This window comes from Fukomys damarensis, unplaced genomic scaffold (assembly GCF_012274545.1).
Source record: "Fukomys damarensis isolate Sample0158 unplaced genomic scaffold, DMR_v1.0_HiC HiC_scaffold_2, whole genome shotgun sequence".
Lineage (NCBI taxonomy): Eukaryota > Metazoa > Chordata > Mammalia > Rodentia > Bathyergidae > Fukomys > Fukomys damarensis.
Window position 1 is genome coordinate 33,101,909 of NW_022900914.1, and position 14,137 is coordinate 33,116,045.

At 40.9% G+C, this 14,137-nt stretch overlaps 2 protein-coding genes across 5 annotated transcripts in view; one reads left to right on the plus strand and one right to left on the minus strand.

Moving 5' to 3' along the window:
* Clhc1 (clathrin heavy chain linker domain containing 1) overlaps window positions 1-10,491 on the minus strand; it is a 64,941-nt gene extending 54,450 nt beyond the window's left edge. The window contains exon 1 of one of the 4 annotated variants that reach the window (XM_033764019.1): window positions 10,346-10,491. The gene's annotated coding sequence lies outside the window, so the exon portion shown is untranslated. Of the gene's footprint in view, window positions 1-5,979; window positions 6,078-10,345 lie in introns of those variants that run through there. The other 3 variants (XM_010615843.3, XM_033764020.1, XM_010615845.2) reach the window with 3 other exon arrangements.
* A 136-nt stretch (window positions 10,492-10,627) lies between these two features.
* Window positions 10,628-13,126, plus strand: Rps27a (ribosomal protein S27a). Its single transcript, XM_010615842.3, has 6 exons — window positions 10,628-10,790; window positions 10,892-10,956; window positions 11,420-11,474; window positions 12,004-12,089; window positions 12,321-12,452; window positions 12,939-13,126. The coding sequence occupies exons 2-6, from the start codon at window positions 10,909-10,911 to the stop codon at window positions 13,086-13,088; spliced, it is 471 nt and encodes a 156-aa protein (XP_010614144.1). The 5' UTR covers window positions 10,628-10,790; window positions 10,892-10,908; the 3' UTR covers window positions 13,089-13,126.
* The last annotated feature ends 1,011 nt before the right edge of the window (window positions 13,127-14,137 follow it).

Consider the following 14,137-nt stretch of genomic DNA (forward strand, 5'->3'; position numbering starts at 1 on the left):
TCCACACAGGAAAATTTTCAACAAGTTCTTTGGAAGGATGTACACACCGGCCGATGGCTCGGCCCTCACCCAGTCCTTATCTGGGGCAAAGGCCATGCCTGTGTTCACAATGCCACCACTGGAGAAACGCGCTGGCTTCCAGACAGACTGGTCAAGCTTTATAACCCACCCAGGGAAAGCGCCCCTGAGGATTTTTCTGTTTCCGTTTCAGGTCCCGCTGACACACCCGCCACCTCGCCGACTGACCTACAAGATGTTCCTGCTTCTACCGAGGCTTCTCCCTCTCCTTTTGATTTCTGATCTTTATCCCCCTTTTACTTTGGCTAGCCCCTATCGTCTTTACAACTACACTTGGCTCATAATCAACGAGGCCGGTGACATTGCCAACGCTACTTCCCAGATTGCTGCCACCACCCCTTGGCCTTCCCTCCAGACCCCGCGTATAAGGAGTGCTGGATTTGCTACTCCTCACAGCCCCCCTTTTACGAAGGTGTTGCAGTTACTGGTGAACTGATTCCTCTCCAAGACGAACCTGCCATTGCCTGGGACATCGACCCTAGCCAAGGCATAACTCTGAGACAGGTTGTGGGAATTGGACTTTGTATTTTGGGACCTCATATGCGCCTTCCCCCCCAATTGATTGATATTTGTAACAGCACCTACTTGGTTAATGCTAATGACTTCTACGTTCTTTCCCCTAAAGGCACCTATTTTGCCTGCTCCACTGGATTAACCCCTTTGTTGGTCCCGCAGCTGTTTTTAGCTCATAGGGACTATTGTGTTTTAGTTTTGCTTTTGCCTCGCCTTACTGTTAGGCCCAAGGACGACCTCCTCTTTTCATCCACTGATTCCTCCCTCCTAAGGCATACACGTGAACCCGTTTCCGCCATTACCATTGCAGTTCTGCTTGGCCTTGGCGCCGCGGGCGCCGGAACTGGTATTTACTCCCTTGTTCCCTCCACCGAAAACTTTAACCAACTACAACGTGCTGTCGATGCAGATATTAGACAGCTTAAGCAGGGCCTAAAACACCTTAAGGAAACTGTTGCTTCCCTTGCCGAAGTTGTTTTACAGAACCGCCGAGGTCTAGACCTCGCCTTTTTGCGGGAGGGGGGAGTTTGTGCAGCCTTGAAAGAAGAATGTTCCTTTTTTAAAGATAAACTGGGCCTGGTGGATGATAGCATTAGAAGGGTTGAGGAAAGCCTCGAACAAAGGCAGAGGCAACGGGAAAAGGACGAATCTTGGTATCAAAATTGGTTTTCTACCTCCCCCGGGCTGTCCATCCTGTTACCCAGCCTTTTAGGACCCTTTATTGGCTTTATGCTGTTGATTTCCTTTGGCCCATGGGCATTCCGCCGCCTCACGAGTTTTGTTAAGAACCAGGTTGATGAGGCCACCAAACACTCCATACAAGTGCACTACCAGCAGCTCTCCTCTCAGGACCCTGAAAATAGCCAGCCCGCTGGTGACCATGGGTTCCAACCCCTAAGCTTTGTAGAATTTGAACAGATGGCTGAACGCCGTCGTTCGCTCTGCTCCAGGCTGTGGAGGTGTCTCCGACGGGATTAGCTTGATGCCGGTACCTGGGGGCAGCGTGACTCGCTGGAACACCTATGCATCACGTCCAGGTCCGGAGGCACATCAAGTAGCCTAAGACATGAGCCCTCCACCCTAATCTTGCTTAATTTTATACAGAGAAGGGGGAACTGTGAGAGACTGCTTGGGCCTGCATAAGATGGCTGCCCTCAACCTTAGCCTTTGCCTCGGTGGAAAAATCCCACTAGACTACATACGTGACTTTTGGCAGGTCTAGCCCCTGGGCAAACAGGAAATCTTACAGAAAGAATAGCCCTTTGTGCTAACCACAGGGTCACGGGATCTGGAGCAGGAAGCAGGTGGTATTTCCCTGTCCTGCTTGCCCCTAGGGATTGTGAAGTTAAGGATCGCATAGGGTTAACTGTTGATGTACGCCTTCCCACTTACCCCTCCCCATATCTGGTAAAATACTGATTGCTGTATGCTGATAAATGCTTTGTCCCTTTATGGTTAAATGCTTGAGTGACTCATGTGATTGGTAGAAGATTTGTTTGAACTGTCCAATAAGCTTGCTGAACCTTCCCCCTGGGATAACAGTATATAATCGTTTTGCTGAGCCAATAAAGCGCCTTTGATCAGAAACCAGACTTGGGCCGTGTACTCTAACTTCTTAAAGATTTCCTCCACAGACATTCAAGATCGGATAGGCCTCTGATGACCCACGAATAAGAGGCGGCTCTCATCTCCTGTTCCCCGCGGGACGGGGTCCCCCCAGAGAGCCGCAACAATGCAAAAAGGTCTAATGAAATTAATATACCAGACAGGGTAAGCAATTAAACAGAATGGCACAGGGTGGCGGGGAGAAAGGAAATAATGCAATGACAGGAAAAAGTCATTATCTTTCAGTACTGACTCTTCAATGTGATTAATATCGATTCTGCAACTAAAAGATAGATTGACAGACTGGATTAAAAAAAAAAAAGTAAGCTGTATACAAGAAGCACATTTACTCCAAAAAGAAATTACAGACTCAAAACCAAAGGATGAAAAACAATATTCCATACAACAGAAGCCTGAAAACAAGCAGAAGTGGCTATCTTATTTTCAGAGTGGACTTCAAGCCAAAACGGATCAGAGGGGCTGGTGCTTTAGCTCACTGGTTCCGCTGCCTGCCTCAAAAGTACACAGTACCAAGTTTGATCTTCAGTAACAAAAACAGAAACAAAAACAAAACTGATCAGAAAAGACAAAAAAGGTCACTACATATTGGGTAAGGGAACAATTCAACTGGAAAAGATAACAATTACATACATACAATGAACACCAGCACAACTAATTTCATAAAACAAACACTACTGAATTTAAAATATCAGATAAAATTCACACAATTATAATGGAGGACCTCAACATCTCACTATTACAAGTAGATCAGCTAGACAAAAAAATCAACAAAGAATTATCAGAGTTGAACCACACTTTTGAATAAATGAACTTAATAGATATCTACAGTGTTCACCCAAAAACAGAATATACATTCTTTTCAACAGTACATGGAACTTTCTCCAAAATAAATGACATACTAGCCCATAAAACATGCTTAAGTGCAAAGGAATCAAACTTATCCCATGCATATTACCACATCATAGCAAAGTGAAACTAGAAATCAAAGACAAAAGAAACCACAGAAATTATGCAAACATATGAAAACTAAACGGTATACTCTCAAGTAATCAATAGGTCAAAAAAAAAATCAAGGAAGAAATTAATTCCAAGACTCAAACAATAATGCCAGTATAACATGGAAGAACTTACAGGACATATTGAAGGCAGTCTTGTGAGGAAAGTTTTTAGCTGTGAATATCAACATCACAAAAACAAAGTGAGCCCAAATAAATAAGCTAATGATATAACTCAAGTTTCTTAGAAAACAAGAACAGTCCAAATTAAAAAAAACACAGTCCAAAGAAATTAAAAAGAAATTGAGACTAGCAAATCAATATAAAGAACCAATGAATCAACGAGCTGATTCTTCAAAAGAATAAACAAAATAGACATGTTTAGGCAATCTTACCCAAAATAGGAAAGACCAAATCAATGCAATTAGAAATGAAAGAAAAATCACATCAAACACAGCTGAAATCAAGATTAGTAACTACTTTGAAAATCTGTACTCTAATAAATTGGATATTGCAGAAGAAATACATATATTCCTAGATACATATGAATACCAAAACTGAACCAAAATGTAAAAACCATGAATAATCCAATAACAGGCAATGAAATTGAAACAACAGTAAAAGCCTCACAATTTAGAATTGCCCAAAGCCCCCTGGATTCACCACTGAATTCTCCAAGAACATCAAAGAAGATCTAATCCCAATGGTCCTTAAACTCTTTAATGACATTGAAAAGTAAGGAATATTCTCAAAGTCATTTCTGGACACTAGAATTACCTTGACTCCAAAACCAAACAAAGATTCGACTGAAAAAGAGACTAAGAGGCCAATCTCTGAGTTGTGTGTGTTTTTTGGGTATTTTTTGTTTTGTTTTGTTTTTGGTACTGGGGATCAAACTTGGGACCTTGAGCTTGCAAGGCAGGCAGCGGAACCTCTAAGTAAAGCCCCAGCCCAAGGCCAATCTTCTTAATGAACAAAGACTCAAAAATCCTCAAGATACTGACAAACAGAAAGCAACAAATCACCAAAAAGATAATACATTATGACCCAGAAGGCTTCTTCCCAGGGACAGAAGGATAGCTCAAATTATGCAAATCAAAATACAAGCCAGGGATTTAGTTCAGTGGTATGGGCACCTGCCTGGTAAGTACAAGGTCCTGAATTTGATCCCTGGTACCAAAAGAGGGAAATAAATAAATAAATGAAGCCAGGCGTGGCGGTGCATGCCTGTAATCCGAGCACTCGGGAGGCTGAGGCAGGAGGATCACTGTGAGTTCGAGACCAGCCTGGGCTACATAGTGAATTCCAGGTCAGTCTTAACAGTCGTATAAATAGCAAGGAAAACCCAGTCAAAAAAAAAAAAAAAAAAAAAAAAAAAAAAAAAGAATAAGTAAATAAATACAGGATGACTGGGCCAGTTTTTAAAAAACTTTTTAAAAAGAAGGTAATTTTTTTTTGAGACAGAGGCTCGTTATATATCCCAGGATGGCCTCAAACTCCTCCTCAGGCCCCAAATTGCTAGGGTTAAAGGTATGTGCCACCACACCTGGCTTCACTAAATATATATTTATGCTGATATATTGGATAAGAAATAGGCAATTTATGCCTCTTTTCTTTTACTTTCCTTTTTAGTTTTACTTTAGGATTCCCTATTTTTAATGTTCATACAGAGATTTCTTTAACTGAAATACCAAATAGTTTCTCTGGTGTGAAAAACTATAATAGTACACAGGATCCTAATGAGATAATTAATAATGTGAAATAGGAAGTAAAGGGCTAAAGGTGTAGGGAAAGTGGGAAGGGTGGGGGAAAGGTAATAAGGGAGAGGAAAAAAAATATGAGAAACTGAAAAAATGGAAATAAAGTGCTTGTAAATGGGGAGGGGAGGAGGGGGTGAAGGGAGGGCAGGGACAAGGAGAAAAAATGAGAATCAAGACCTATTATGTAAAGGTACAGAATCCTAATGATGAATGTAACTATATTGTATACCTAGATTGTACCAATAAACTCAATAAAAATAAAAATAAATAAATAAAGAGACATAAATTGAAAAAAAAAAAGAAATAGGCAATTTAAAATTGAACATAAAGTTGTTCCATAAGGTAAATACCTACAAGTGGATACAAAGTTTTCTTTTACAGAAAATCAATGTCTTAATTCTTCATTTAGCCAGTATTTATTGTCTACTAAGCACCAGGTGGAATTTCATAGCTAGGGATTCAACAATAAATAAGATAAAATCCTGGTTCCTTGAAGCTCACAACCTAGCAGGAAAAACAGACTACAAATAATGTAATTTCAAATGGTAAAAGATAAATTCAGGGCTGGGGATTTAGCTCAGTGGTGCTGACACCTGCCTGGCAAGTTCAGAGTCCTAAATTTGATCCCCAGAACCAAAAAAAAAAAAAAAAAAAAAGATAAAATTCAAAGGAGGAAGGAATGGGTGTAAACTTCGGAGAGCAAGAGGTTATATCTGAACACCAGTAGGTCTCCATAACCCTTAACAATAAAACCCAAGCTCCTCCTGCATTTTTTAATGCTTTCTTTAGGAAGCAATGACTGACAAAATCTACTTTTTCTCATGTTCTTGTCCATCACTCCATATCCCTCTAGCTCTGTACCTCTCTGGATTTGCTCTTTTACCTTACAGTCTTACATGATTCACCTTCCCCAAGTCTCTTCTCACACCTATCTGTGCTCCCGCCCCTGACACGCCCCCCTTCCCAAAACACATACGACCACTCTCTTTCACTGGGCTTTTACTCACTCTTCGATTTCTGATCATACAGTTTCAGGAAAGTTTCCCTGGATTCCCTTGAAGTTTAAGTATCACTGCCATGTTCTCTCTTCTCAGTGTCATGCACTTGCCCTATCAAGGTATTATTATTCAGTCACACTATATTATAGACTTCCTGTGTATATTTTCTGTTTCCATATTAGACTATAAGTTTGACAAGATCATGAACTAAAATATTCTCATTTCCCATTATACTTCCCCCACCCATACACACTCCAGTGCATAACAGTTTCTAGCACTGGGTCTTAAATATATTTGCCTTATCACTAAGCAATAATCCTGTCGGCTCAGAATACATGTGAGTTATGGTGCCCTCAAGCCAGAACATAATTAAAGCAATTGTTCCTTAGCATCTTATATCAATTAACATTGTCATGTACTCATTCATTCATACTGGACACTTAAGGATACACTGAAAACAAGTCAAACATAATGGATCTAATAGATGAGCCCTTGCTACTGAGCACAGAAGACAATGACAGCAGTGGCACAAAAGCCCAAGGAGCATCTTATCAACCTATGCGAGGATGTGGAAATGTTAGAGGAAACACCTAGTGCAGTGGTGGTGAACCCATAATACCCATGCCACAGCTTGGATTTGTATCACTGAAAGTCCTAAAAGGATCATCATCACCGACCTGGTAGAGAACTATCTAGGGTAATGCTTAAGTTGTGCTGTATTTACTTACTCAATAAATATTTTGAGGGTACTTATTGTGTTTACCACGATTCTAGACAACAGAGATATAGCACTGAATAAAACCTCACAGAGGTTACATGGAGACAGACAACACATAAGTGAAAAACGTGACAGACGCGCAAGTTTCATGGAGAAAAATAGTCCAGGTAAGAGGGATAGAGTAAGGAAGTTAGGAGGATGCTATTTTATATAGAGTCAAGAAAGAGAAAAGCCCTCACTGGTAAGGTGATGATTTCAGACATCTGAAAAAAGGCAGGTCGTATAGATGCCTGGAAGGAGTTGTTGAAGAGAACAGCAAGTCCAAAGGCCACAGAGTGGGACTGTGTTAGAGAACAGCAACGCCTGTGGGGCTAGAAGAGAAGGAGCAAGGGAGAGAAGAGGTCAGAGAGGTAGCTGGCAAATCATGTAGGACATACTACCAGCCCATGGGACACTTTTTCGTAGTTTAGAAAAAGGTATCCCTTTCTCTGGGAAGACTTGGAAAGAGGAGCAATGAGCTGGACTATGGCCTCCACTTGTCCCAATGCTTGAGCAACAGACTTGCTTATAGAAGCTTAGGTTTCATTCTGAGATGGAACACAAAAAAGTGACAGCTGACTTGCATTGTAAAGAATCATCTGACTTCTTTGTGGAGAACAAATTATAAGCAACAAAGGTCAAAGCTGGAAGTATAGTTAGAAGGTGATAATCTGTACAAATGATGATGGTGTCTTAAAACAAGGTTGTATCAGTGGTGGTAAGGAGTGTTCTGCATTCATTACATTAAAAAAGTAAAGCCAAAGCAAGAAGCAATCCAAATATGTTCAGGGACCATTTTCATCTCCAGAATTAAGGATTATTTTAATGTTACATCATTGCCTTTTCTCTTTTACTTTCCTTTTTAGTTTTATTTTAGGATTCCCTATTTTTAATGTTCATACAGAGATTTCTTTAGCTGAAATACCGAATAGTTTATTTGGTGTGAAAAACTATAATAGTACACAGGATCCTAATGAGACAATTAATAATGTGAAATAGGAAGTAAACGGCTAAAGGTGTAGGGAAAGTGGGAAGGGTGGGGGAAAGGTAATAAGGGAGAGGAAAAAAATATGAGAAACTGAAAAAATGGAAATAAAGTGTGTGTAAATGGGGAAGGGAGAAGGGGGTAAAGGGAGGGTAGGGACAAGGGGAAAAAATGAGAATCAAGACCTATTATGTAAAGATACAGAATCCCAATGATGAATGTAACTGTATTGTATACCTAGATTGTACCAATAAACTCAATAAAAAGAAAAAAAAAAAAAAAGTAAAGCCAAGCCAGACATGGAGACACACACCAGTAATCCCAATGCTCAGGAGGCTGAGGCAGGAGAATTGCCACAAATTCAAGGCCAGCTTGGGCTATGTAGGGAGTTTGAGGCCAGCCTGAATTACATAGCAAGACAAAAACAACAAGCAAACAAAAACCAAAAACAACAAAGTAAAGCCAAGATATGCTGAAGAATTAGATAGATGTAGAATATGAAACAGCAATCAACAGTGACCATAAAGTTTCTGGCCTTACAAAGCTAAAAAATTAGAATTGTTATATACAGAGAAAAGAACAACAATTTCCTGAGATGTTGAGTAGACAGCTGGATACATGAATAAGAAGTTCAATATAAGTGGTCTGAGAGGAAAGTTTATGAGCCATCTGTGTTAGGGACCTGACGCTGCCATCACAGGTTTTATTTTCCTGGTGCTTCTTAGCTCTTAAAAAGACCTCATGTTCATATCTTTAGTTTCCCTTCCCACAAGGCCACAGCTGTCCCGAGGTTAAACCTGTTTCTCCAGGACCAAACCCATAAAGGGCAACCTGGCCTGTGATAGGTTAAAGGTAACCCACTCCTCATAAATAAACAATAGCCCAGCCCAAAAATGATAAAAGGACCTTTCTTTCTTTGTTCTCTTCTCTCTCTTCCCTCTCTCCTCTCTCCTTAACCTGCCTTCCCTAATAAAACCTCCCGTCAGACCTCTGGTGTATAGCCTAGTTGTTGAGCTTCTACAATTTGCATATAAAAGGTATTTAAATGTTACTAGAACAAGATAACCTAGGAAATGTAAATAAGCAAAGATCCTAGGACTATGGATTCTGAGTTCAGAGATCTTGTGGATCAAGAGGAAGCAGTAAGAGACTGGAAAAAGAGCTTCCACAGTGTGAGATATAAAAGTGGTGCCCTGAAGTCTGGTAAAGAAAATGCCTCAAAGACATAAGTAGTACTCAACTGTATAAAATACTGTTTACATCAAATAAGATGAAATGACCATTGAATTTAGCAAAATGGAGGACATTAGTGAAACACTACAAGACCTATTCCACCAGAATGGTAGGGAGAAAAGCCTGAAAGGAGCAGATTCAATCAAGAGAAGGGGTAAAGTGGAGACAATGTTATTTTGTTTTGTTTTGAGACAGAGTCTATGTACTTCAGGCTGGCCTTGAACTATGTAGCCCAGGTTGGTCTTGAACTTGTGGTGATCTTACTGCCTCAGCCTCCCGAATGCTAAAATTACAGGTGTGCACTTCAACACCCAGCTTAGAGACAATGTCTGTTAACGTTCTTAAATTCTGTTGTAAAGGTGGAGACTACTTGGCAATCTATACAGCATGAAAAAATATTCCAGAAAGAGCGAAGGAATGAGTAATTCAAAAGTGCCAAAGCATGAGAGCATAAGTCAGAAACTTCAATCAATTCAATGTTATTAAAATGTAAAGTGAGGGACTGGGGGTTTAGTTCAGTGGTTCCGCTGCATGCCTTGTAAGCACAAGGTCCAGAGTTTAATCCCCGGTACAAAAAAAAAGTAAAGTTAGTGATCAGTTTAGCAGACCAGGTTACAAGGAAGGCAGAGGATGAATGTCACACTAAGGAATTTGGATTGTGTCCTAATTGTGGAGTATTTCAAAGAAAATAATCATTTTTTCGGGAATGAATATTTTGAAGGCAACAGAGAAGACAGATTACAAAGGGGATAAAGACTGGAAAGCAGTAAGGCAAAGAGATAGATAATGGATCCCTCCAGGAGAAAATGAAGGGGGTTGGGAGATAAAAAGAGAAAGCATTAAAAGAGTACATTAGAAAGGACTCTGTGGTTTGTGGATTGAAGAAAGAACAGGGCTAGGGCATAAGTTGCTTGCTATACATACTCCAAAACTTTCCTTTTAGGTCCTTCACCAACACTCTCCACGTCCAAATTTGTAAATTCTATTATTAAATAACCTAATTCCAAAACTAGTAACTAGGTACTATCCTTATGATTCCATTTTAAAACCTGGAAAACTGAAAATTTCTTTATATTGAACTATTTCACACTATAAGGAATGACACAGCTGGCCCAGAACCTTCTTCACACTAGACTTGGAAGTTGAAAGCGAGACGGGGGCTAAGGTAAGGTAAGAAAAGGTTGAACCCCCTTTTCATTTATGTTTCAATTTTCCTGGAGTAGACTGCAAGGAGATTTCATTCTTTTGGAGGCCCAGAAAGCTCTAGTTGGTCGATAATCCTAAACCTCTCAGCGACTCTGTAAGCGGGTGAACAACATTTTCCTGCCCCTTAAACCATTCCCTCTAATAATTTCCACCCTGCCGAGAACCATTATTCTGCTACCTCCTCGGGTCCTTACCTGGATCCCTGTCTCTAAACAGGACTCCAGTGCTTAGAGACAGTAACTAAGGAGCCTACGGGTGGAGAATTGCATCTTGGGACAAGTAGTCTTCTCGCGAAAACAGCACTGGGAAACTACAACTCCCAGAACGCACCTCCATTTCCTCTTCCCCGGTGTCAGTCGTCCACTTCGTAAGACACTCCTCGTAGGTTGTATGGGAAAAGTATTTTTTAAAACATTTTGAAATTGCTGAAATCTACTATTTCGAAAGCATTCTGAAGGCTAAAGTGATAAGCCTAGACTTAGAAAAATAAAAGATTTTCACAACCTAATTTGGCACTGCGTTAGACAGCCTCCGGGACAGCAGTCAGGCATTTGCTGTGGTCGCCTAAGGACTAGGACCTTCGGTCGTGATAGTCCGTGGGCCCGCGAGGCGGTCTTCCTTTCGGATCCGCCATCTGTGGTGAGTGTCCTGTCTGTGGCCAGTCTCTGGCCCGTGGCTTATGCGTTGGCCTTTGCCCTATCTATAGATTTAACCCATCACATTCTTTTCATCGATTTAAGGTGGAACCGCCGCCAAGATGCAGATTTTCGTAAAAACCCTTACGGGGAAGACCATCACGCTCGAGGTATGGGCCAGGTGGTGTGAGGAAGCCCAGAAATGAATAAGTCCCTGAGGTGGATTTCGGAACCAGCGCTGATTGTCAAGTGTTAGAACCCATTCCCGAATTTGCGTTCTGGGGCCTACCTTTGTATTGAGGGTAGTTTGCTGGCCCATGACCCGAGGTCTGGATTTCGGGGCCTCAAAACTGGGCTTGGCACCTCTAGAGTAGTTCCGGCCAAATGTAAAGCAAGGGGCCCTGCTGCTTTGGAGGCGCCTCTTGCTAGGCGGGCGGGGAGCACATGTGGCCCTGCAGCCGCCGCCTGCCCGGGGCTGGAGGCCTGATTGTGTTTGGCTGTACCGGTCTAGGGGGAGGTCACCCGCTGTGTCAGCTCTTTGGGGTGGGCTTCAGTTAGGTCCTGTCGTACCTTGAATTAAATGAGTGTTCTAGTTACTGTGTAGCCAACGTAGTTGGTTGTTAAATTTTACAGGTTGAACCCTCGGACACTATAGAAAATGTAAAAGCCAAGATCCAGGATAAGGAAGGTAAGTCATATTTTGTAGTTTAGAGCAGGACCAGTAAGTAATCCCAGCACTAAAGAGGCAGAGGCAGTAGGATTACAACGGGGTGGAGGCCAGCCTGGGAGACAAAGTGAGCTCAAGGCCTGCCTAAACTACACCTAAGCCTCTGTCTTTATTCAAAACAAAACCCAATTTTTTTCCATAAATTCAGGGAAATTAACATTTAACAACACCTTCTTACCTGAAAGTGCTAGGTGTGTTTGCATATTTACTGAAGGACTCTAGAATGTAACAAGTGTTTATGAGAATGGAGCCAGGCTTCCTAGATTAGAGTCTCTGAGGGACATTTTGTGTGTGAATTTCTCTGATCGTGTTTGTTAATTTATAAAATGAAAACTATTAAGTTGGTGTGTTTAAATTTGCTAACATGTATAACATTTGTAATGGTTCTCTGCCTGTACTGAGGGCTATAAGTAGCAGTTACTTGATTCTGGACTATTAGTTTGTAAATTTGAAACATACATATCCTGAATTAAATTGTGTTTTTCATTAGGAATTCCTCCTGATCAGCAAAGGCTGATCTTTGCTGGTAAGCAACTGGAAGATGGACGTACTTTGTCTGATTACAACATTCAGAAGGTTTGTTTAGGGGAAAAGCATAATCTTAAAAAAAGTTTTATTTTGGAAACTTTTTTTTTTTAACTTTGGCACACAAAAATGGGGCAAATAGCATTAGACTAGCAAATAGATACCAAGGTGACTCCTACACTAACTTTTGAGAAGCTCAATCTTCACATTAACTAGAAAATCCACAATACTGGTCCATTAATGTACCATAAAAGCCTGTGTCACTTGCTGTTGCATGAATAGGAGTCCACCCTTCATCTTGTGTTGAGACTCCGCGGTGGTGCCAAGAAAAGGAAGAAGAAGTCTTACACCACGCCCAAGAAAAATAAGCATAAGAGAAAGAAGGTTAAGTTGGCTGTCCTGAAATACTATAAGGTGAGCCAGTTTCTCATGGTTTATATGGAAGCAGTCTTCATAGAAACTTGTCAACATTGTCTTTAGAAATAATTGGACTTGAATATGCAGTGTTTGAATATTCTGTATTACCTACTTTTGGATTTTTAGTTTCTGGGGCTTTTCCTATTTGGGGTTCACTATTAGCTGTTCCAAATAAAGATGTGAGATCTAGATTCTTTGGACATATACCACTTGCAAATCTGGTTTTTAAACTTTTCTGTTAAAATTACTGGTGATAATTTAGAATACTTTTTTTTTTTTGGTTTGACAGTCTCACTATGTAGTTGAGCCGAACCTGGAACTATGTCTGCCTCCCGAGTGCTGGGATTACAGGCGTAATTACACATCACACCCACCCAGCTTGAGAATACTTTGGTTTATAAGCACTAAAACCCACCAGCATCGTGTTTCAAAGTTAGATATTTTGGGTACAAAACTATCTTACAACAAATTTATACTTTACAGGTGGATGAAAATGGCAAAATTAGTCGTCTTCGTCGGGAGTGCCCTTCAGATGAATGTGGTGCTGGAGTTTTTATGGCAAGCCACTTTGACAGACATTACTGTGGCAAGTGTTGCCTGACTTACTGCTTCAACAAACCAGAGGACAAATAATTGTACATGAGTTAATAAAAGACTTCAGCTAACATTTAGCAGTTGAGTTTTATTGCACATAAATTTAAGGAAATGTTTGGGTGTCACCATGTCATCTTGACAGTACCCACCCCAGTGTGCTTCTGCCATCATGTAAATTTTGCTTCTGGAAATAATGTGTGACCTCTTTGTAGTTTCTGGCATTTCTACAAATTGCCAGCTGCATGGAAAGAGCTTAATGTTATAGTAGTGAGGTCAGTTTTTGACCTCAACTCTAGATATTACAGGTCAGATAATGCTTCATGGGTTCTGTCCTAGTCACCAAAGAATGACTAGCAGGATCTCACCTATTTAACAGCAAGCAAAGGCCATCTCCACTCCAATTAAGAATTTCCTTACAAGAGGCTCTGGCAAGTCTAGTGTTGTACTGCACATCTGTAATCCTAGCATTCTGGGAAGCTGAGGCACAAGGATCATAAATTAAAGCCCAGCCTCAGCAGCTAGCTTTCTCAATATTTAAAAAGTAAAAAGGGCCAGGAAAGGTGAGAGCTATTTGTTTCCCAGTAGCACACATTTATACACAACTTCAAATTGCCAATTCATTCAGAAACATTGAGAGTCCCTCTAAATGAGACCTGTTAGGGAAGTATTAGCTACATGGGATTTAAAATTGTTTTGGTGCCCATGAAGCTCAATTCAAGGAGGACTACACTGTATGTTCAGTGATGCCACTAAATGCCTTTTTTAAGGTATTTGGTCTTTCCAGGATTTCTAGTTGGATGCATCCTTTTAAGGTTACCTATTTCTGTAGCACTCTGGACAATTTGTGTGTGTGTGTGGTACTGGGGACAGAATTCAGGACCTCATGCTTTCAGGCAGGCACTCAACTGTTCTACTGAGCTACATCCCTGGTCCCTTGATATTTATATTTTGGGTACTGGGGATTAAACTCAGGTCCTTGCGCTTGCAAGGCAGGCAGTGGAACCGAGGTAAATCCCTGACCCCTCTTGACAATATGCATTTAAACACTGATAGGTGTACTTCTTGACCATTTCTGATGAAATTTTACC